Source organism: Onthophagus taurus, chromosome 1 (assembly GCF_036711975.1).
Source record: "Onthophagus taurus isolate NC chromosome 1, IU_Otau_3.0, whole genome shotgun sequence".
Taxonomy (NCBI): domain Eukaryota; kingdom Metazoa; phylum Arthropoda; class Insecta; order Coleoptera; family Scarabaeidae; genus Onthophagus; species Onthophagus taurus.
Genome location: NC_091966.1, coordinates 9,479,053 through 9,501,721, shown reverse-complemented (window position 1 = coordinate 9,501,721; position 22,669 = coordinate 9,479,053). Strand labels below are relative to the sequence as shown.

The 22,669-nt window shown below is 31.0% G+C and overlaps 3 protein-coding genes across 3 annotated transcripts; 2 read left to right on the top strand and 1 right to left on the bottom strand.

Annotated features, from left to right (window-relative positions):
* Positions 1-1,969: 1,969 nt before the first annotated feature.
* Positions 1,970-2,652, bottom strand: LOC111417373 (uncharacterized). Its single transcript, XM_023049629.2, has 3 exons — positions 2,550-2,652; positions 2,360-2,473; positions 1,970-2,305 (listed from the first exon to the last, which is right to left on the bottom strand). The coding sequence occupies exons 1-3, from the start codon at positions 2,565-2,567 to the stop codon at positions 2,159-2,161; spliced, it is 279 nt and encodes a 92-aa protein (XP_022905397.1). The 5' UTR covers positions 2,568-2,652; the 3' UTR covers positions 1,970-2,158.
* A 1,242-nt stretch (positions 2,653-3,894) lies between these two features.
* LOC111417395 (potassium/sodium hyperpolarization-activated cyclic nucleotide-gated channel 1-like) lies at positions 3,895-6,269 on the top strand. Its single transcript, XM_023049656.2, has 7 exons — positions 3,895-4,429; positions 4,492-4,698; positions 4,759-4,942; positions 5,002-5,242; positions 5,312-5,410; positions 5,460-5,651; positions 5,704-6,269. The coding sequence occupies exons 1-7, from the start codon at positions 4,194-4,196 to the stop codon at positions 6,195-6,197; spliced, it is 1,653 nt and encodes a 550-aa protein (XP_022905424.2). The 5' UTR covers positions 3,895-4,193; the 3' UTR covers positions 6,198-6,269.
* A 7,447-nt stretch (positions 6,270-13,716) lies between these two features.
* On the top strand, positions 13,717-15,822 carry LOC111417390 (potassium/sodium hyperpolarization-activated cyclic nucleotide-gated channel 1-like). Its single transcript, XM_023049645.2, has 7 exons — positions 13,717-14,021; positions 14,084-14,290; positions 14,346-14,529; positions 14,591-14,831; positions 14,890-14,991; positions 15,041-15,232; positions 15,285-15,822. Exons 1-7 carry the CDS (start codon positions 13,786-13,788, stop codon positions 15,776-15,778), a joined length of 1,656 nt encoding a protein of 551 aa, XP_022905413.2. The 5' UTR covers positions 13,717-13,785; the 3' UTR covers positions 15,779-15,822.
* Positions 15,823-22,669: the final 6,847 nt, after the last annotated feature.

Below are 22,669 nucleotides of genomic sequence, written 5' to 3'. Positions count from 1 at the left end.
GTATTTAATTATGCAAAATGTAGAAATAAATATGTTATTGAAATAGAGTTCAGAGTCTTAGAATTCAAGAGCTTAGTTGTTTTGCAAAACACTAATTCCAAATATTTGAACCTAGGACTTAGATTACAGCATTTTTTTTGAAAGAATAGGCAACCAAATAGACGGTTATAAACAGATATAATTTAATTATAATTATAAAAAAGGGACTTTATTTCAATTGGACACCAAATAATATTATAAAATTTGAGAAAATACGTGTTTTTTTGAAACAAAATATTTATAAAATACAAAACACGCTAAAAAAGAAACAAAAAAACACTATTTCGATTCAAAACTCTAACATTTCAGTATTTAATCCTAGGAGTGAGCTATACATTTTGTAATGTTGTATTGAAAAGGTCAGTGTTAATCTAATAATCTGCTGATTTAGACGTTGAGAAAATAACAGATCTGCGCCCAGTATAAATCCACTACTAGCTGATATGCAGAATTACATACCTATAAATTGTTTAAATTAAAATTCAAAAAAAACATATTTTCTTTCTGGACATATCTTTTCCCTTCTTAAATGAGATTCTTTACTAACAGACTTTTTATCTTCATCATGCCAACCTTTTAATGAGATTCTCTCACAAAAATCCAAAAGTTTCGTTAAGATAGACAAAGTCAAACAGCTTTTCTGCTTTTTTTTCAATATATTGTTTCAAAAGTATTGCTTTTCTTCTTTTAACGCTACACATCCTCTTCCAGTTAATTTGGTTGTCAGCAACCCTGTTCCAATTCTTGATCTTCAAAATTTTTGCTCCTTCACCCTATCCTTCCATCACACACGTGATCTGCCCCTACTTCTTGTACCTATCATGGTCACCTTTAAGATTATACTTGTAGCTCTTCCCTTCTGTATTCTTGCAATGTGTCCAGCCCACTTGAGTCTTGTGATTTGATAAATCGTATGACGTCTTCGCCTCCTATTAAGTCCTAAAGCTCAAAATTCATTCTTCTTCGTGATCCCTCCTCCTCTGTCACTGGTCTGAATGTTTTACGGAGTATATTTTAATCAAAGACACGAATCCCCATTCTTATTTATCGGGCAGATGATTCCCATGTTCAATTTCTTCGGCATACGTTGTCCTTGCCATATTATTTTATGCAGTCTACATATAAGCTTCGTTTCAACCATCTGCACAAGTTCTAGCATGATTCCATATACGCACGGTGTTCTGTTTTCTTCGATATCCTGGATTCTGCTGGTTAGTTCTCCATCTATTAAGCACTAGCGACCCTAATCATTCTATATTAACAAATTACAAATTTAAATTAATGAAACTGATTCGGATATTTCCGAAAATACTAAAAATATAATGGTATCCTAAATGGTAAAAGATTTTGGCTCATCGACTAAAAATCCTAAAAGTATCGGTAACAAATTTAATTTCTTGTTATAAGTTATTATTAAAACTTATTCATACTGATCAATATTTTCAAGTTAACGTTATATAACACTTTAAATTTAAAACATAAATGATGATTCCATTTCTTCTGAAGTAAATAACTTTTTTTAAATACTCACTTAAAGTACCTTTAATAAATAAATTTAAATACGGAACCAGGAAGAATTGTATCAAGTTTACGAGGTCAAATTAACTGTAATATTTTATTTTACAACTAAAAACAATTTTTACCTTGTTTGTTAAAAAATGAATATTAACTTAAAAAAAACGTGCGTAATATGAAGGTAAAACACCGCATTCTTGCGGTGTGTTGAAAGCAAGAAAAACAGATTAGGATCATTAATTTATTAGTAACAAAATTTTCACAGCCGGATTGTAGCTCCTTTACTTGATTAACAAGGAGCTAAACAAGTGTATCTCACAAATAAATATAAAAAATAAAAAAAAAAAATAAATATGTACATATCAGTGCTTGTAAAAACTATAACTGTTATGGCTTAATGGAAATAACACAATAATTTATCACGTGTAAGTTCCTATGTTAATAATAAAATAAACCCCTTAGATACATCATAACATATTGCGTATGGATAAAGTTAACATCTGGGATACATTTTCGAACAAAAATTCTTTTCTCTTTTTCTTGTCTTCTGAAGATTCTTCGTTTAATTTGTTTGTTGCACATAACTAAATTAAACATCTGAAGTCTATTTATCCTTCTTAGGTGTATGTCCATATTGAATAAACCTCGAACACCACATAAAAACGTCATCTTTCTTTAAGCAACAATCCGGATAAACAGCGTTAGATTTCGTAATTTTTGCACATTTTTGACAGATATAAAGTTGATCTGCCTTAAAAAAAACACAAATTAATTACTCATTTAATAACAATCGAAATTTACTTACATCTTCTGCACAGAGCGACGGAATATAAGCTTTATAACCATCCGATGGCCTTGCGGTTGTAAACTCACAAATCATTAAAATAGTAATTGAGAAGCAAACTAAAAGTAATAATCCCTACAAACAAAATTAAACGATGATTTAAATAAATCTAAATTTCTTCCAGTTTTTTTTAAGTTAGAAAGAAATTTACCTTTAACTTAAAAATCATTTTTTTTGCTTCTCACGTCTTTTCTTATTAAAAGTAAATTTTAATGTAATACCGATCGAATTCGGTTACTAACTGATACAAGGAACTCTCCGCATCTGTTTATATATGAATATGACCTATTCAGTTGAATAAAGTCCAAATGGACCACGAGATAACGACTATCACGCTCTAGTTGCCGGTAACCTGTGTTGTTTTAAATGTTTAAAGCACCAGGAAAGATGCATTTTCATTTTGTGTACACAACATTTCTGTATTTTGAATTGGTGTTATTAATTTTTTGTATCTTTAAAATTAGATCTAATGCGGAAAATTAGATATAATAATAGGAATTTTTGTAAAAACTAGAACCACGTGGGTTTCAAACAAAACGTGATAACCTTTTCGTAGAGGAAATTAAAAAGTTGATAACATTTCAACTTTTTAAATTTAACGATTTTAATTTTTTTTACCTTAAATAATGGTTTGAAAATAACAAGAACTCAAAAGTAGAGAAAAGAGTGAATATGTTTATAAGTTTCATTTTTTTAAATGTTATACTACAAAATGTACAACCCAGCAATTATTTCGAAGATTTATGAACTATATAAGACACTAAGTTGAAGAACCCTTCACTTTGCTTGCTGCTACATATAATTATAGAAGATAAAAGAATTATTAAATTCGGTAATTAATGAGAGTGGCAACTGTAGTATATACTTTTTTTGAAATCTGGATTAGGAAATTGTGAAGTCTTTATTTCCTGCCACTGAAATATTGCACTGGTGTTTTGGAGTTTTAAAGGGAATTCTGACACATCAAAATTAGAAGTAGTTGAGGAAATGTATTAGCTGCAGTATGTTAGCAAGCTGTTAATAACAATGAAATTAACAAGCTGCTCAAAATGTTCTGGTGTCATTCGCAGACACAATTTGTACTCTTCCATATCTTCTAAAGCACGTTCAGTTAAGAGAACTGAAGAAGCCCCGAGCCTATGCCTGTTTCTTATCCAGTTTCTTGGTTCTATTTTGTTCTTATTAACAGCTACAGTTACTTCTTCAAGCAAAAGATCAGCTGCACATACTAATTCGGCAGCTTTTCGTACATATTTTCTTAAGGCAAAACGACGATGACCAGAGTTCATTCTCGACACCTTCTGTACCATACTATTTTCAATTTAAGTGAAAACAGCTACTCTACCAAACTAAATAAAGTTGGATCGGCTTAAAAGTAGGCTAGTTACTCTACCACTAATCTACTAATGAAAACCCGGCTTTACTCAAGCCGAACTGTACGGGAAGTAAATTGAAAAGAGTCCTAAAATGATACAACACTTCAAGTTACTGACAAAGATGGGAAACTTGTAATCCTAATATGGTAGCAGATATATTCAGGATTTTTCAGGATATATTTCAGGAGTTTGAGACATGAATGAAATTAAATTTTATCACTATTATTGAGTAAGGATCAAAATGCAGGTAGAATTTATTCTTATGGCACAATATTTCTTTGTTATTTTGGTTTTGATTTTTGAAAAGTATAACATAGAGAGCGGTGACATTTGTCATAGAAACATTAATAAATCCAAATAAATCAATCAATAGTTAAAAAGTGCACGACAATATAAAGTAGTTAAAAACCGTTTCATACATGAGGAAAACTCATCATTGTACATTAGAAAATGACGAGAAAGAGTTACAAAGACTCCCAAAATTTGCGACGTTTCGAGAAAAATTTATCAGACGCCACCAATTAAGTATTTTAATGTCTTTTAACCATCCCTTAGCACGTTTATACTATCGAACATACAGCGCTATTCGTGTCGCTCGAATCGAACACATAAACTCAGAGCACTGGTATATCATCCATCCTTTTAGTAAATTCAGGTTTTCCACTACAAATTTGGTTAAAAAATGTATTTTCCTCACTTGCTTTTTTAATTTATTAGAAAACATTGGGAGTTATTTATGTCAATAGTTATGACATTTCTTTTAATTGTAACACCTTTAAACGTGGCATTCGGTAGTATAAGGTTACTTTGTACGACAATATTCTGTAATTTAATTTGTTTGATCGATTTTGGAATGAGATTTTTTACCGGATACACAATTGATCACTTAAAAGCGGTCGTCCTAGACCCTAAGATGATAAGACGGTAATTTATATTATTCGATATAAATTTTGGAATATATTTTAAATTAATGCATTCTTTTAGTCATTATTTAAAAAGTTTGGATTTTTATTTGGAAAGTATTTCAACTTTTCCATTTCTTATTTTTGCTTTGTTGGGTTGTTTGCTTGATAAGCAAAATACTTATCCTACATACATATCCACTTTATTTCTATTAAAAATGTTAAGATTGAAAAGTTTATTGGTTTATTCTGGACATGTTTTTGAGGTAATACTTTTTTATTGTTTTTATTTTAATATGTATAACTTATTTGATCGTTTTCATAGAATTTTTATATTGTTCATCGATGGTACTTAGTGCACTTAAAATTTTTTATTACTTTTGTTGTAACGTTACATTGGTTTGGATGTTTTATTCCAATCACGACTCGTTACACTGTGTTGTTTACAAAATATGAACCGACTTGTAAAAATTGGGGTGTTGCTAAAATTGATATTCAGCCTAACAACGAAACCGACATTGAAATTTATTATGAATCACTTTACACCGCTGCAAGATACCTTTTTTGTAACCAACTCGAAATTAAATTATATATTTTTTTAAATAAATTGTTAATTATATTTTTATTTCTTTTAGGTATTACAAGCAACAATCATCGAATTAATGCTTTACATCATATTTTCACATATATTCTTACAAGTTTAATTGGTTACTTCTTTTGGTGTTTTGCGTTAGGTTTGTTTAAAATAAATGTAATGAAAAATTGTATAATTTTTTTTTCTAGTTCTTTTCATCCAAACTTTGTTTCGAATAGACAACGCCGACATTCGTTATGAATCCGTTATGAATCAATTAAACAAATACATGAGACACAAACAGATTCCATTAAAAATGCAACAAAAACTCGTCGATTATTATGAGTTTAGCCTCGGAAAATCTTATTGCCGAGAAGCCACAGTTATCACTTTATTATCAAGTTTTTATTATTGAATTATTTTTTTAATCTTTCTAATATATCATTTTTTAAGAACGCCTTCAACATGAAGTAGTAATGCACGCAACGACAATGATGGCAAAAAACGTCACGTTTTTAAGAGAACTACCCGATGATATAATGTCAAACATTATAGCAAATATGAAGTTGGAAGTTTTTCTTCCAGGTGATCAAATTATGACGGCCGGAGCTCCAGCTACGGGAATGTACTTTATTAACACAGGAACAGTATGCGTTTATAGCGCGTCTGGAAGAGAAATATGCCATCTAGAGGATGGAAGTTATTTTGGTGAGGTCGGATTAATCACTCAAGAGAAAACCAATATCGCCAATGTGGTGGCTTTGGAAATAACAGAGGTTTATCGATTGGATAAGAACGATTTTTATCAACAGATTAAAGAAAATTTACCCGAATTGTACCGAAAAATGGAAAGTAAAGCTGAGAGAAGGAGAGAAAACACCAAAGTTATGGAAGAAATTCATCGAAAACAACAATTAGAAGCTACAATGAGAGTTCAGTTACAATGAAATTACTTAATTTAAAGTACTTTTATTTCAAATTAAATTAATTGCTAAATAAAATCAATTATTTTAATGATATTCTAAATTTCATAAGTATATTATTAGTTTCAATAAAATCTGCAAAGATCTGCAAGGTTTTGTTGTCGATCAGCTGAGTCATTCCGACGTAATTTTCTTTGTAGAATTATAATCCGAATAAAAAGGGTGTTGATTGTTGTTAGTTGGCTGACGATCATTTCCGATGTAATATTCTGCGTGGAATCAGAATCCGAGCTCAAAATTGAACCATCACATCATGATTTTGAGATATCCGAGGTTATGTACAAGAATAATAATACACAAAATCTTTTTGCTTTATTTTATCTATTACATCACTCGGTACTATCCTTGGCCTTCAAAATGCACTATTGAACGCCGCTGTACTATTTTTCCTTTATAAGTTATGACCCTTGAAGTTGAACACTATACATGGTATGAGTATGAGTAGTTCTCATGATATTTCTTCTTCACTGTGAACTCCCGAAAGTGTTTGCCAAGCAAACAATTTATATTAATGAGAATGTCAAAATGTTTTACGAAAATTACTTGAAGATATCAATTTCTAATTAAGATAAATCATGTAAGACAAATAATACCAAGAGTACAATAACAACAATACATTTCAGAACACCAATGTTTTGGTGTCAACTTTTCAGTCAGGATGACTGCTATTTTCCAAAGTAGTATCCGAATATAGCAAATGTTTCGAAACCCTCCCCTTTTGAATGTGACAATATTCTTCCAATTCCACCAAATTTGGAGAAGAAAACTGATGACGATATCGGCTGTGACATTAAAGACCTTCGAGAATCTGAATACATCGATTTAATTGATTATGAAGATTGTAATTTTCTGCCGCTTCTGTATGATCAGGCTGCACTAAATGATTTGTTCAGAGATTTAGGTTTACCTAAAGATAAATCTGAATTGTTAGGTTCACGACTGAAAGAGAGAAATCTCCTTGCTCCTGGAACTACTTCCACTTGGTATAGACATCGAGGGAAGTCATTTATTAAGTTCTTCTCTGAACGTGGTAGCTACGTTTATTGTAATGAAGTCAGCACCCTCGTGCAAAAATGTGGATTGCTACGGAAAATAAGTACCGTTTTGATCCACTGTATTGCATAAGATCATCACAAAATAATTAATTTATCGCATATTATATTCCAAAAATGCTCACGGATCTTTACAAAACGAAGCGACTTGGATGTGCTTTAACATTTCTTACTCGATACAATGATGAAGGAGATGAATACTTCAGCGAAATTGTGACCGGTGATGAAACTTAGGTTTGTCATGTCACTCCAGAATCCAAACAACTTTGTCGTTACTGGCGGCACACAGTGGTCCGAAAACACTCAAAACCCGATCGAAATACAATTAAAAAAAAAATTTATAGTGTTGTTTTTTTAAATGTTACATATATTTGAACTATTAATAGATTCTTAGTGAAGTTTATGAAGTCTTTGGTGTTTTATAATAGCTACTGCGCGAAATAAATTGCTATTACAATTACCTTATTTTGTATAAGGAAATTTTTTAGAAAACGACACAACTTTAGAAAACAAAAAAGATGGTATATCACTACTTGAAAATATTGTGTCGTTGGTTTCTTATAAAGTACAGAAAGGTCTTCATTTTACGCCTTTTCAAATTTCAAAAGATGTTTGTTGAAATTGAGCTATCTAACCAACTAATTCTGCCAATTAATTTTGCCACATTTTTATCAAATTCTATTTCTGATAGGGTAAAAAAATATGGGGCGTTCCATTTAAAATTTTCGACTTTCTTACCATTGAATATGGAGAAACGATAATTCAATTTTTGACCACCTAAGATACTTTAATACAACAAATGACAATCTGTTTGACAACATCTCAAGAGTAATCGTGCCAATTTAGAGCTTTTTTGAATGAATGTTGGCTGAGATATAAGGTTTTAAAGAGCATAAAGTAATTTGCCAAAGAAAAACATAAAACAAAATAACTCGAAAACGAAAAATGGTAGGTACCAATAACTTTTATCAAAGTCAACTTATTTTGTCGAATATAATTAAAAGGTGCATTAAAAACTATAGCATTCCATTTAAAATAACGAAGTTGTGGTCTACATCCGGTAGACCGGAAGTGGCGGCCATCTTGAAAGTATTTTAGATCGAAAGCTTCGAATGAACAACCTATGTTGTCAAAATTTCAAACCACTACGAATAGTGGTACCTAAAAAAGTTCTAACGAACCAGTTACGTGAGACATCCGGTATAGGTCCTCTATAAAACAATTTAGATAGGAATTTGCGATTACGTAAGTACACAAAAAAATGTGAAGTAATATACGTCTAATGTTTAGCACAAAATTTTATAGTAATATTCTTCTTTAAAGTCCTAAATTATATGAAAAGAAAATGAGTATGAATTTAAATAAAGTACTGCTTGCGTAGTACTACTTCCGGTTGACGAATTTAATTCAAATTTTGACACAACATTACCGTTTTGGTCTTATAATCATATGCCAAGTTTCATAAAGCTAGCTAATTGCTAACACCAAAATAATATTTTCGATCGGGTTTTCTTACCGCTCGGACCACTGTGCGGCATCTTTCCATGAAGATTGTATAGAAAAGTTGGCTTTCCGCTACGACAAATGTCTGAATAATGTAAAACTGTATTACATGTAAAAATACATTTTGTTTTGAAAAAATTTTTTTGTTTCTTTTTTCAAACGGTACTAATTTATGGACACGCCTCGTATATGACCCTGCTCTAATTGGAGATTGTTTATTGATTCCTCTAACAAGGGAAGTGTCACAACTGTGTCTCACCGATTTCGATGCAATTTGGTACAGTCATAGAATGGGCCAAAATAAGGTTCGTACATTTTTTTATACGTGCGGTAAAAGCCCCTGGGGCGAGTTATAGGGGTTGAAAGTTTGGAGAAAAAGTACGTTTTCACTTATATTTTAAAAATGAAAAGTGCTATCAAAATTTGGTAAATTGTAACTGATATTCATTTTAAAAGAGCTTTCTTTTGATGTATCACACATATACCAGAGGGTTAGGAAGGGCGAACTACCCCTATTTTTTTGGAATTATTTAAAAACCACCCTATCGATTTTGGCGGCATTAAGTATACTTCCAGCACGTTCAAAAATATTAGTTAAGGGTTTTTTCCCATTCGCTCTAGATCATCCCCAGCGAAGTTACGGGGGTTAACATGTAACCACTTTTCGTAAGAATGATGTGATAAAATTGTCAGGTATTTTGAAAATACTTTAACAAAACCGTAAATTAGTCGCACAATAAAATGTTTAATGTAAAATAAGGCATAATACACCATTTAGGGGTGGTTGGGGTTAACCACCCCCTTAAAAATTAATTCTATCCCGGGCATTACTTGTTGATTACGGCGAAATTTGGTACTGTGTTTGTTTTATATAGTTTATTAGTTTATTTTTATTCTACATAATGTTGCCAAAAATACACCTACCAAAAAAATTTTGGCACAATATTTGTTTTTTTAGTGCCGCTTGCTAAAGGTCATTTCTCAAAATAGTTTTTTCTAGTATAAAAGAACGTGTGCCCAGTGGGTAGATTTTAGTTTCAGAGCAACTGACAGAAGCAATGGTTACAATAAACCCAATAAACGTTTTAAATTTGCTAATGACAGTTTTTACTGTTATGAATATTCCCCAGACTCCTGTAAATGAAGCAGAAGTTAGTTTAAAAGAAAATATACAGCGTATTTTAATGGAAAGTATGGAAGACTACAATATGCAAATTGAAGACGAAACTGTATTAATTTTCGATTCATCCAATGGCATCAATGACGGTCAGCAAATTATTGAAGACCAGGATACAACTGACAGGTTTGTAGAAGATACTGATGCTCATTGTCCATTGAAGGATGACATCGACTACGAGTACAAATTAGAGGCGGTAAATTACTGGACAAGTGGGAAGAAAGGTTATTTGAAACTAGAAACCGTAAAAAACAAATACCGAAAAGTAACGTCAAAGACCCAATTGCACAGATGGTCTAAATATATTGAAGAAAGAGGGACATACAAAGAAAAATTAGCAGAAATTACCGAATTTGTAATTAATCAAGCGAGAGCCGCCGTAGATAATAAATTGCCACTACATGATATTGATATACGCAGATGGGCTATACAAGCTAGAAATGAAAAGAATTTATCTCCTCAACTGTTCAAAGCATCTCATAGCTGGGTGCAACGTTTTAAGAAAGCAAATCGGTTAGTAAGCCGAAAAATAACAAAATTTCTATCCCAAAAACAAATTGGAAATGTTGATCGAGTAAAAACTTTAGCAAAAGATTTCGTTAAAGAGGCAAAGCTACAAATCCAAATATATGGACCTGAAAACACCTACAATTCGGATCAGAGCGGTTTTAACTTGGAATTCCATTCGGGAAGAACATTAAGCGATTTAGGAGTTAAAACCGTAGAAAGTGTGGTCCAGTCGGTGTCATCTACAACGCACAGTTACACAATTCAACCCGTAATATCTGCTGATGGGAAACTTCTTTCTCCACTTTTTATTGTTTTAAAAGAACCCTCTGGCAGCTTTGGACCGAGGGTAGCAAATACAATGTTTAAAGCAGACAATATATACGTTTTGGCATCAAAATCTGGAAAGTTAACTTCAGAACACATGAAAAATTGGCTCCAAAATGTATATTTTCCAAATACTGGTTCTAAATCATTATTATTATTAGATTCTTGGAGTGGCCATTGTCCTGAAGTTATTAGTGAAATAACTCCATCAGGTACTAATTTTAAACATTTATCTATACCTGCAGGGACAACAGGTCAAATACAGCCCCTAGATGTATTTGGTTTCAGAATATGGAAAAATTTTATTAGAAGATTCTCTGATCAGATTATTCTTTACCAGTATGATGTCAATTTACATCAGAGGGATAACATATTAAAATTGCAATCGTTGACGCATAACCAGTTGGCTTCCCCTCGGTTTATAAATGTTTTTAAATACGCATGGTTTGCAAGTGGCTATATAGAGGAGAGACCAGACCATTTTGAAAATCCCGTGGAAGTTTGCTTTTCGAGTGAGAAGCCAACGTGTGATATCTGTGGGGATATAGCGGTCATAACATGTGCATGGTGTAAAAAATCCTTATGTTTAAAACATTTTTTCCACGACTTTCATTTTTGCCAACACTACGTAGAATAAAAATAAATTTAATATTGAAAATTAATATAATACATAAAAAACGTCAATTAGTAATGTAGAATAAACTTCTTTGGTATATTGAACTATTTTTTTTGTCAGTTGCTTTTTAACTCATAAATAAATAAAATATCTTATTTATCTAGTAGTTTTATATTTATTATTTAAAGAAAATGAGGGTAGTTTACCTCGTGGAACATCGATAGATAGATTTTTAAAAAACAATACCACAGTTACGATGGCAGTTTTCATCTTCGAGGTATAAACAAAAAACTACCCCTAATTTGTAACCCTTATAACCATTTTCAAAAATTTTTACTTCAAATATAAAACAAACACAGTACCAAATTTCGCCGTAATCGACAAATAACGCCCGGGATAGAATTAATTTTTAAGGGGGTGGATAACCCCAACAACCCCTATATGGTGTATTATGCCTTATTTTACACTAAACATTTTATTGTGCGACTAATTTACGGTTTTGTTTAAAGTATTTTCAAAATACCTGACAATTTTATCACATCATTCTTACGAAAAGTGCTTACATGTTAACCCCCGTAACTTCGCTGGGGTTGATCTAGGGCGAATGGGAAAAAACCCTTAACTAATATTTTTGAACGCACTAGAAGTATACTTAATGCCGCCAAAATCGATAGGGTGGTTTTTAAATAATTCCAAAAAAATAGGGGTAGTTCGCCCTTTTTAACCCTCTGCTATATGTGTGACACATCAAAAGAAAGCTCTTTTAAAATGAATATCAGTTACAATTTACCAAATTTTGATAGCACTTTTCGTTTTCAAAATATAAGTGAAAACGTACTTTTTCTCCAAACTTTCAACCCCTATAACTCGCCCCAGGGGCTTTTACCGCACGTATAAAAAAATGTGCGAACCTTATTTTGGCCCATTCTATGACTGTACCAAATTGCATCGAAATCGGTGAGACACAGTTGTGACACTTCCCTTGTAAGAGAAGTTTGAAAGCAGTTTTGCTGTATAACTGCAATAAATACGCTTTCTTACCTATTGTTGATAATGCACAAATGGAATCTATGTGGAGATTTGAAAATTGGCATGTTTCTTGAACAACAGTAGGGTTATAGAAAATACCCATGTTTTATATGTTTATGGGATAGCAGAGATAGGGAACAGCACTACATATGTTAAAAGGAGTTGACCTATGCGTATTAGTCTCGAAGCAGGAGATCCAAACATTCTCAAAGATTCATTGAATGATAATGCGATAAAGATCTTACAACCCCCACTTCATATAAAATTAGGAATAATGAAGCAGTTCGTAAAGGCGCTTAATAAAAATAGTGCTTGTTTTAAGTAACTTGCAGATAAGTATCCCAAGTTGAGTGAAGCCAAAATAAAAGAGGGGATATTGGTTGGGCCACAGATTCAAGAATTGATGAAAACTGAAAAACTTGAAATTGTGATGATTTCGGATGAAAGAGATGCCTTCAAAGAAGTTGTCAATGGTTTCTTAGGCAATAATAAAGCTGCTAATTATAAGATGGTAGTCGCTGTGATGCTAAAAAACTTCAATAAATTAGGTTGTAACATGAGCGTGAAGTTGCACTATGTGCACTCTCATTTACATTGGTTTTCTGACAAATTAGGTGATGTTAGCGAAGATCAAGAAGTGGGTTTCCATCAGGATATACAAGAAATGGAAAGACGGTATTAGGGAAAATGGTCCATATCTATGCTAACAACAACGTGATGAGCCATGCTCAACACAAGAAGGATTTTCTCCATGTCAATAGCAAACACTTCCGCCTGGAATACAGTACAGTACGTACCCAGGCTACAAGCCTGCTTAATCCGATGTATCTAGCAGTATTCTCCTATCTCGATCCCTTCTGGAGTATTCGATCCATCTGTGAACATGCAAGTATCTGCCTGAACCAGAGAATTTTCGTTTTCGATCCAGGACTGCCGTTCAGGCAGTACAATCTGGTATCGAGCATTAATCACTGATAGTGACCCTGCTAATTATCAAATATTCTAATAGAAAAATTTTAATAGTATGATTAAAAACATGATAATACTTAAAATACTTCTTTTTGAAATTAAATTTTTCTTGATCTTTATGATCTTGTTTCTAATTCTGACTTTGCCAATTTTTGCCATTCTTTGCAATTTTTCAAATTACGAAAATTGGTAACTAAAAAGGTTTCAGTCTAGATGTTGAATGTAGATAAAAGGTGGAATTCGTTCTGTATCACATAACAACATAACTATAGACGGCGTTGACATTTTCCATGGAAATATCAATAAATCCAAATAAATCAATCAATAGTTAGAATTTATAACATTTCAAATTAATTAAAAACCATATAATAAATGATGCAATTTCACAATTGTACATTAGAAGACGACAAGAAACAGTTTCAAAGAATCCCAAAATTTGCGTCGTTTCGAGAAAAATTTGTCAGGCGCCACCAATTAAGTATCTTAATGTCTTTTAATCATCCTTTAGCTCGTTTATACTATCGAACGTACAGCGCTATCCGTGTCGCTCGAATCGAACATATTAATTCGGCACACCGATATATTATTCATCCGTTTAGTGATTTCAGGTATTCCACTTCGAAATTTCTTTGGAAAATCTATTTTCCTAACATTCTTTTTAATTTATTAGAAAACGTTGGGAGTTATTTATGACAATACTTCTGACATTTCTTTTAATTATAACACCTTTAAACGTCGCATTCGGTCAAATAACGCTACTTTATTCGACAATTATTTGTGATATTATTTGTTTATTCGATGTTGGAATGAGATTTTTTACTGGATATACAGTCGATCACTTAAAAACGGTCGTGCTAGACCCTAAGATGATAAGAAGGTAAAAAAATCTGGTGTAAATTTATAATTTGTTTTAAATTAATACATTTTTTTAGTCATTATTTAAAAAGTTTGGATTTTTATTTAGAAAGTATTTCGAGTTTTCCATGTCTTATTTTTGCTTGTGTTGGTTGTATGATTGATAGACAGAATACTTATCCTACATATATAACCACTTTATTTCTATTAAAAATGTTAAGGTTGAAGAGTTTGTTGGAATATTGTGGACATGTTTTTGAAGTAATACTTCTCTATGATATTTAATTTTACCATTTTTTTAACATTTTCATTATTTTCCAAGTATTTTTATATTATTGATAGATGGTATTTAAGCCATTTAAAATTTAGTATTTTATTTATTGTAACCTTACACTGGTTCGGATGTTTTATTCCAATTTCGAATCGTTATTCTTTGCTGTTCACAACATATGAACCAACATGCGAAAATTGGGTTGTTACTAAAATGGTAGTTCAGGAACAGTACGAAAACGACTTTTTAATGTATTACGAATCAGTTTATATTGCTGCAAAACATCTCTTTTGTAATCACCCCAATTATGTTATGATTAATTAAGTAATTAAATTATTTTTTGCTTTTAGGCATTACAAAAAAGGATCAACTAGAACTTAAGACAGTCCGACACATTTTCCAATATATAATTGCAACTATAATTGGTTACTTCTATTGGTGCTTTGCGTTAGGTTTGTTAAAAAAATGTAATGAATACCTGCATAAATTTTTTTTTTCTAGTTCTTTTCATTCAAACATTATTTCGAATAGACAACGCCGACATTCGTTATGAATCCGTTATGAATCAATTAAATAAATACATGAGACACAAGCAGATTCCATTAAAAATGCAACAAAGACTCGTCGATTATTATGAGTTTAGCCTCGGAAAATCTTATTGTCGAGAAGCCACAGTTATCACTTTATTATCAAGTTTTTATTATTTAATTATTTTTTTAATCTTTCTAATATATCATTTTTTAAGAACGCCTTCAACATGAAGTAGTAATGCACGCAACGACAATGATGGCAAAAAACGTCACGTTTTTAAGGGAACTACCCGATGATATAATGTCAAACATTATAGCAAATATGAAGTTGGAAATTTTTCTTCCAGGCGATCAAATTATGACGGCCGGAGCTCCAGCCACGGGAATGTACTTTATTAACACGGGAACGGTGTGCGTTTTTAGTCCATCTGGAAGAGAGATTTGCCATCTAGATGATGGAAGTTATTTTGGTGAAGTCGGTTTAATCACTCAGGAGAAGACAAACATCGCTAATGTGGTCGCTTTGGAAATAACAGAAGTTTATCGATTGGATAAGAAGGATTTTTATGAGCAAATTAGAGGAAATTTACCTGAATTGTACCGAAAAATGGAAAGTAAAGCTGAAAGAAGAAGAGAAAATACGAAAGTTATGGAAGAAATTCATCGAAAACAACAATTAGAAGCTACAATGAGAGTTAAGTTACATTGAAATTGTTTCTTTTAAAGAAATTTATAGAAAATTAAATTAATTGGTAAAATGAAGCTATTAATTTCATTTATATCATAACTATTTTAAAGATATTATTGGTATTAATAAACTAAGCTAATGTTTCTCTTTCTAGCTAAACTATTGAAAGCATATATTTTCAGTATTCTGTGTTCTACGCGTTTGTTCTGCTCACAAAGGTTATTCTCAGGATTCTTCTATAACACCACATCTCAAATGCTTGAAGCTGGTCGATATTATTTTTCTTAAATGTCTACGATTCCATGCCATATAAAAGCACTGGAAACACATAGCTGCATAATACGTTCTTCAATTTGTTGAACACAATTCTCGCTACGCGATCCATTAGTCTTTGCAGTTACTTTACTGATGTTGTTGGTTCGTTTACTTTTACTCTGGTTACGCTGCCAATGCTTCCTGTATGATGTTTTCTGAGTTCAAGTTAAAAAGTAATAGCGAAAGAATGCATGTTTGCCTTACACTTCGTTTTATCTTGTTTTGAACCAAAACCCCATCTCTGCCAAAACCTAAACTGAACATAACAGAATTCCGTTAACACGTTTTAACGTTTTGGCATTCAGAAGTCATAACTAAAAAAAATAATTCACAAAGAATTTCACATTCAATGATATGCTGTATTGTGTATGGCTTCTGTGAGGGAAATACTGACAGGTGTATATAAAGAAGGAGTTAGAAAAAAGATTGCAAAGTTATTGTAATTAAGTAAAATCGATACTTAAAAAATAAAAATTCGTTAATTTTCTTATAATTAAGCAAGAAAAAGAATTATAACGACAACAAAAGAAACTTATATCCTTGTTTCAATGTTGATTTGGAGAATATGAAGCTTAAAGGATAACAGCGACCGGAAGAAGAAGCACTCAAAAGAGCGACAGCGTCCGAAAAGAGAAACGAAATTTGTAGAACAGCGACTGGACAGAGAAGCGATGCTCAGGGGGCAACAACAAACGAAAGGACTACGCTTCTCCTTTCGATTGCTTCAAATTAGAAGAAATAAAAATTCTACATTAAGTTTAGGTTCTTTGAGAGACCATAAACTTTGAGTTGAGCAAATGTTTACTTGAGATGGCCTTGATGACCCAGTTTTTTGGATGCCAGAAATGTTGATTCCTACCATCTAAAGACTATTTTAACCAGTTGCAATTGTTGTGAACAAAATCACCATCTAAACCTAAAAACTAAAGTAGTAAAAGATGGACTTCAAAATAGATCTAGAAAAACTATTATAACAGAAAAGTACATAAAGGAGAAGTCAGAAAAAATATTGCAAAGTTATTGTTTATATTTATTTATTTACAGGGTGAGTTACCAGCACATAATATACACGTGTTCCATTTAAAAAACTTATGAAAAAGCAATTTGAAAAACATCAAAATTTACAATGTTTTATGAACACGCTGTATAATGTATCTAATATCTTTGGAGCCTATCATCAACCTACAAGCTTTGGCTATTATCCGACATAGTTTAAAGGCAAAATGAGTAAAAATGTCGTTTTTACACAAGGACAGTAGAATCTAACAGGACTGCTACATTCATTGTAGTGACAACCTGCCCGCAAACTACGTCATACCATTTGCCACGCCCAGCTCTATGCGTTTGCTGTGTATTTTTAGAGGTTATATCGGAGGCGTATTCATTTTATTTTTGAAGTTTTATTTTTTTAGACGTATTGATGTCTATCATGTAACCTCTAAATCTCAAAAAACACAGCAAACGCATAGCACTCAATGACAGTTAACAGGGCGTGGCAAATAGTGTGACGTAGAGTGCGGGCAACCAACCCGTAGTGGGCTACAAAAATACAATGCATGTAGCAGTCCTGTTAGATTCTACTGTCCTTGGGTTTTACATAGTTTTTAAAAAGATCCTGCAACGGGCATATTTTGGAAAAACAATCGAATATCTCAGGAAGTATTAACGCTGTGAGTTAGTAACATGTACGGTTAGATAACTAAATTTAATTATATCTTCACAATATAGTCAAATATATAGGGCGTTCCATTTAAACAAATGTAACAAATGCAACACCCTGTAAAAATGAATATAATTTTACGTTAAAAAAAATGCGAATCAAACAACTTTGGTTTAAAACATTTTCTTCTATCTCAAATGATTTAGTAGTTATCGACCGCCGGGATATTGATAACTCACCCTGTATAAAAAAAGCAGAAACTTTAAATGCGTCAATTTTGACACAGAGTGTGGTTTTTGAGGTTTAAAAAAATAAGAATTTAGAAGAAGTAGTTAATTTTCTTATAGGGAGCAAAAGAGTCATGTCATTTATTATTATTATTAATAATTTGTACCTCCTCTGAAAGTTCGTTCTCTACATCTACTCTAGTCACGTGATTTAATTAAATTTGTGTTATTATTCTGATATCATTCGTTATCTTTGATCTTTGATCACTATGGATATTTTCATCAAGTGGTTTCTGTTGCATCTCATCGTCAAACAGTTCCTGGTTTCCCCTTAAAGCCTGGGATTATCTTATAATCATTGTTTAGTAAAATACTCATTTTGTTCGCTTTTTTAATCTCCGCTAATCTTTTAATCTTTTTATGTAGATTGAAATCATCATGCCTCGTTTGCATTTCCTTCAGTTAAGTTGCAAAATTTTTCTTATGGACTAAGCAATATCAAAGATTTCTAAAGGATCAAAAGACGTTCTAAGAATTTTCGAGAATATTTGCATTATTCTGTAGAAATTTGTGGCAGAACTTCAGTAATATCTAAATAATAGAACTATCGAGGAACATTGTGATATCAAGGCAACAAAGAACAAAGAGGGCATAAAAGAATGAACATTTACTTACCAAACTCATCACGATATGTTACAATAAAAAACTTTCCAATTAGTTGCTTCAATTTCTACAATTAACAATTTATGATTTATATTACTTTAGGTATTACGTAAAATACGAGACACAAGAAATGATTACAGTGCAGAAATTCCAGCTTGATCGAAGACATGGAACAGTTCAGAATTACTCTGATTAGAGCATTACAGTTCACGACCCTTTAAGTTAATTAAAACATGTGTGTAGTATCCTTTGCCGAAGAGGCAAGTTTTTCAATATTTTCGTTCTAATAATTCTAATAATTGAACGATTTTGGTCTACAATTTTAAAAAATAGCATTGAGAAATGTGTTTTGGTAAAAATCCAATTTGAATCAACCAAAACGTGGGAGTGCAACAACATGTTTACAATCATTTACACCAACTTGTTGATATTTTTCACGTTTTTATCAAAGTTTGAAGTATTCTTGTTTAATCTAAGTGTTTTTTCCAATACTAAACATTTAGATTTGAACCTCAAAAGGAATAAATAATAAGAAAGTCTTAAAAGATATTAAAGCGCAATTAAATAATATTGTCTTCAAATTTTTTTTGATTCAATTTAAAGAAAGATACTTAAATTAAACGAAATTATAAATAAATGTGGTAATGAGATTTTTAGATTTATTTCAACATTTTCAACCCGGATAGAGAGATACGAAATACATATTGAGATATAAAAACCGTAAATGGGTAAAAATTTAAAAATTCTTGATACTGCGAAATGTTGGCGAAGTTGAATCATTTACAAGATATTCAAAAACAACAAAATAATAAGAGGAATCGCAGAAAAATGTTCAATTAACTTTCAATTTAATTGAATAACAAATATTTATGGCTGATTTAATTAACTGAAATTAATTTCTAATAAGTGATTATATTACTTATTTGTACATTTACATAATTTTAATTAGGGTTGATTATTAAAGAAATGTTATCTAAATAAATTCATAAAACGATGATGCGGAAGTAAACATTTATTTTATTAAAACAGATAAAGATGTAATTAATCTCTAATTAGGTGCAGGTCCATGCCCTTGATTAGACTTGAATTATTATGTGGGGAAAAATTTTAATACCAAATTAAAAGTAAAAGTTTCAGTGTTGCGAAAACAAAACAAATCCCGTTCAAAAGGTTATCAAATTCTTTAGAGCTGATTTTTTTTCGTTTAACGTTGTAATCACTACCACGAGACTACATTAGCAACAGGAATAATAATAAATTAATTTATTATGTGTTGTAATTCTCTGGAATTCGTCAGATTTTATTTGAAATGTAAATGGTACATGGTACAACCTGAAATATTCTTATTAAACATTGTTAAGATCATCCAAATGGTTAACTTAAATTGAGAATAAAGTTATGCAGACATTTTCGAATTTCTCGAATATTACATGCGATTTAAATGGTTCATAGTACAAAGTGATTAACCCTTGAAATTTGAAACTTAACATTTTAAATTCATTATTGATTACCGAAAGTCCATAAAATGTCTTTTATTAACAAAAGTGTACTTAATAACGAAATGTTTCACTTTTATTGATTTACCGGAAGATGGATTGCTCTTTTGTGTTGACCCTTGATTTGGTATTTTTGTTTGAAACATCGCACACGCCGTGGATAGCCATGAGAAGCAACAAATAAGTACTTATTTTGTTTATTCACGTGATTTACAAAAGACCTCAAGGATTTTCGACCCATAAATAAACTCTCTTATTACATTATCTATTATAAAGATTAATTGTTTATTTAGATTTTCGGCAAATCTTTGATTTAGGATTAAAAGCGTCCTCTTTGCATAATAATATCCGGATGATATCTAAAATTCAAAGATAATAAAAGAAAACTAAGATTATGTTTGCATTTAAGCGATTTTCTTTTAAACGTTGAATTTTTATTTAATTTAATTTTATTTTTTGGGACAAGTTGGACATGGTATTCATTTAAACAGAAATTTAGATGTGTTTAAAATTAATTAGTAAATGTGCGAAAACATGGACTAGACGTTGTTATCAGTTCGTTTTGCATGGCTGGTAATTACTCAAAATATGCAAAACAAAACTTGTTAAATCATAATTGCTAACTTGTGAAATAAACCAAGAGATATCGATCTGGCTATATATTAATGAACCAATATGATGTATTATACCACATTTTCGAATTTCTTTTACGATTATATAAAGTAAAGAAGCTTTGAAATGAATTCGTTAAATTCTTAGACCGTGAGTAACGAAAGTTTTTGAAATAATTGTAAATTTCAACATTATTTTTACATCAACCGAGTTGTTTATCCTAAATTCTTGCTAATCATCTTTCTATAGAAACAGTTAATTTTTAAAAAACAATGTTATTTACGAGTAATTTTAATGGAATGTTTAAAGAAGCTAATTAATTATTATAATAAATAAATAATTGTGATGGAAATATTTAGGGAATGCTATAATTAACATCAAAATGGTGAATATCTGTTTATCACAATTTAGAGTTGATTAATATACTCTGCAATATTTTTTAACAAAAACGATCGTATTTTAAGATACATTTTATTATTTACTATATTTGATAGCAAGAATTAAAAGACATTTAATCAAAAATAAATTTAATACTTAACGAGAATATTGTTTGTTCTTACGATGACTTCACCAAATGGAAGCAATATTTTATCGATGATTCTAGTAAATAAAGATCCTCCAAACACAAGCCTTTAGTATACACTTGCATTTATCATATACCGCGATTACACAATGAAGACTCAATCATAACAATGGCTGTTGGAAGAAATAATGATCATATGTAAAGATGAAACTTCTATTTATCCCTTATAGAATAATATAAATAAATAATATAGATCGACAATTTTACATGTTGCAAAATTACTGGCTAATAATGAACTAAAAATGATTTAATTAACATGGCTGATGAAGCTACTGATTGTGACCATGATTCTAATGAAGAAGAATTTAAATCCGTTGCATTTACCTATACAAAGTTAGCCCTCAACTTTTCTAGTACTCAATTAGATAAGATTTTCGTGTGTAGTATTCATTATAACAAGATTGATTTAACTAATTCTGACAAAAAATATTTCATTCGAAAGCTTAATCTTTGGCTTAATGTGAAAGTAGGAAGGCTCGATTCTACGACTTGAAGCCAGATTGCACCTAAGGTAATATTTTATTTCTATAGATAAATTCCCTTAATTGCTCACACCAAATCTTCTCCGCAAAGAATTTCTTAACCTTTTCCAAACGTTAGGAAATTGACATTTGATATGCAGGAGTTGACAATATTTTTTATTTGATGAATTATGTGTTTAGGAATATTTAACCCATCGACTCCTGCAGAATTGCTTCTTATTGAGCGAATAATCGTCTCTATGTCCAAATCAGTTCAAAATTAAATGAACCTTTTGCAACAATATTATTCATATAAAAATAATACAAATCAATGACACGCTGTTTTCTGTATAACATTTTGTTTTCATTTAAATTTATTTAAACGCTTAAGTTTAACTTAATGTAGACATTGTCATGAATATTAAAAATAACAAAAAGTGTTCAATAAGATAACCTGCAATTAAGTAATTAAAAATATTTTTATTATTGTTATTATATTAATTTAAAATTTTTCCATGATAAACGTTGTGATTATGCAACGAAAAGTAATCGTATCAATTTCGTGCAATTCCAAGAACACTAAAAAAATAAACCTGAATTTTTCCTTTTTGTCCAGCTGTCGAATAAATAATTCTGCAAAATGTGTAGGCGTCACCTCTTAGTTTACACCAATCGGAATTACCCACTCGAATCTGTTGCTGACTGCAATAATAAGTATATATTTATAATATTTATTCTGTATGAATTTAGAATATTGGTATAAAATAATTTTATTGATTTTAAAAGAATAGTTCATGGGATAAATTTAACAAGAAGATGGGAAAGGCGACCCTTAATAAATGTAATTATTGATAACTTTGGGATAAATGAGTCAAAACCATTTTGTTTTTACAAC

Coding starts and splice junctions, on each gene's coding strand:
- LOC111417373 (XM_023049629.2), bottom strand. Junction 2,306..2,359: donor CGTCGCTCTGTGCAGAAGAT/GTAAGTAAATTT, acceptor GTTTTTTTTAAG/GCAGATCAACTTTATATCTG.
- LOC111417395 (XM_023049656.2), top strand. CDS start 4,194: ATGAGGAAAACTCATCATTGTACATTAGAAAATGACGAGAAAGAGTTA. Junction 4,699..4,758: donor GACCCTAAGATGATAAGACG/GTAATTTATATT, acceptor GCATTCTTTTAG/TCATTATTTAAAAAGTTTGG. Junction 5,652..5,703: donor AGTTATCACTTTATTATCAA/GTTTTTATTATT, acceptor TCATTTTTTAAG/AACGCCTTCAACATGAAGTA.
- LOC111417390 (XM_023049645.2), top strand. CDS start 13,786: ATGATGCAATTTCACAATTGTACATTAGAAGACGACAAGAAACAGTTT. Junction 14,291..14,345: donor GACCCTAAGATGATAAGAAG/GTAAAAAAATCT, acceptor ACATTTTTTTAG/TCATTATTTAAAAAGTTTGG. Junction 14,832..14,889: donor TGCTGCAAAACATCTCTTTT/GTAATCACCCCA, acceptor TTTTGCTTTTAG/GCATTACAAAAAAGGATCAA.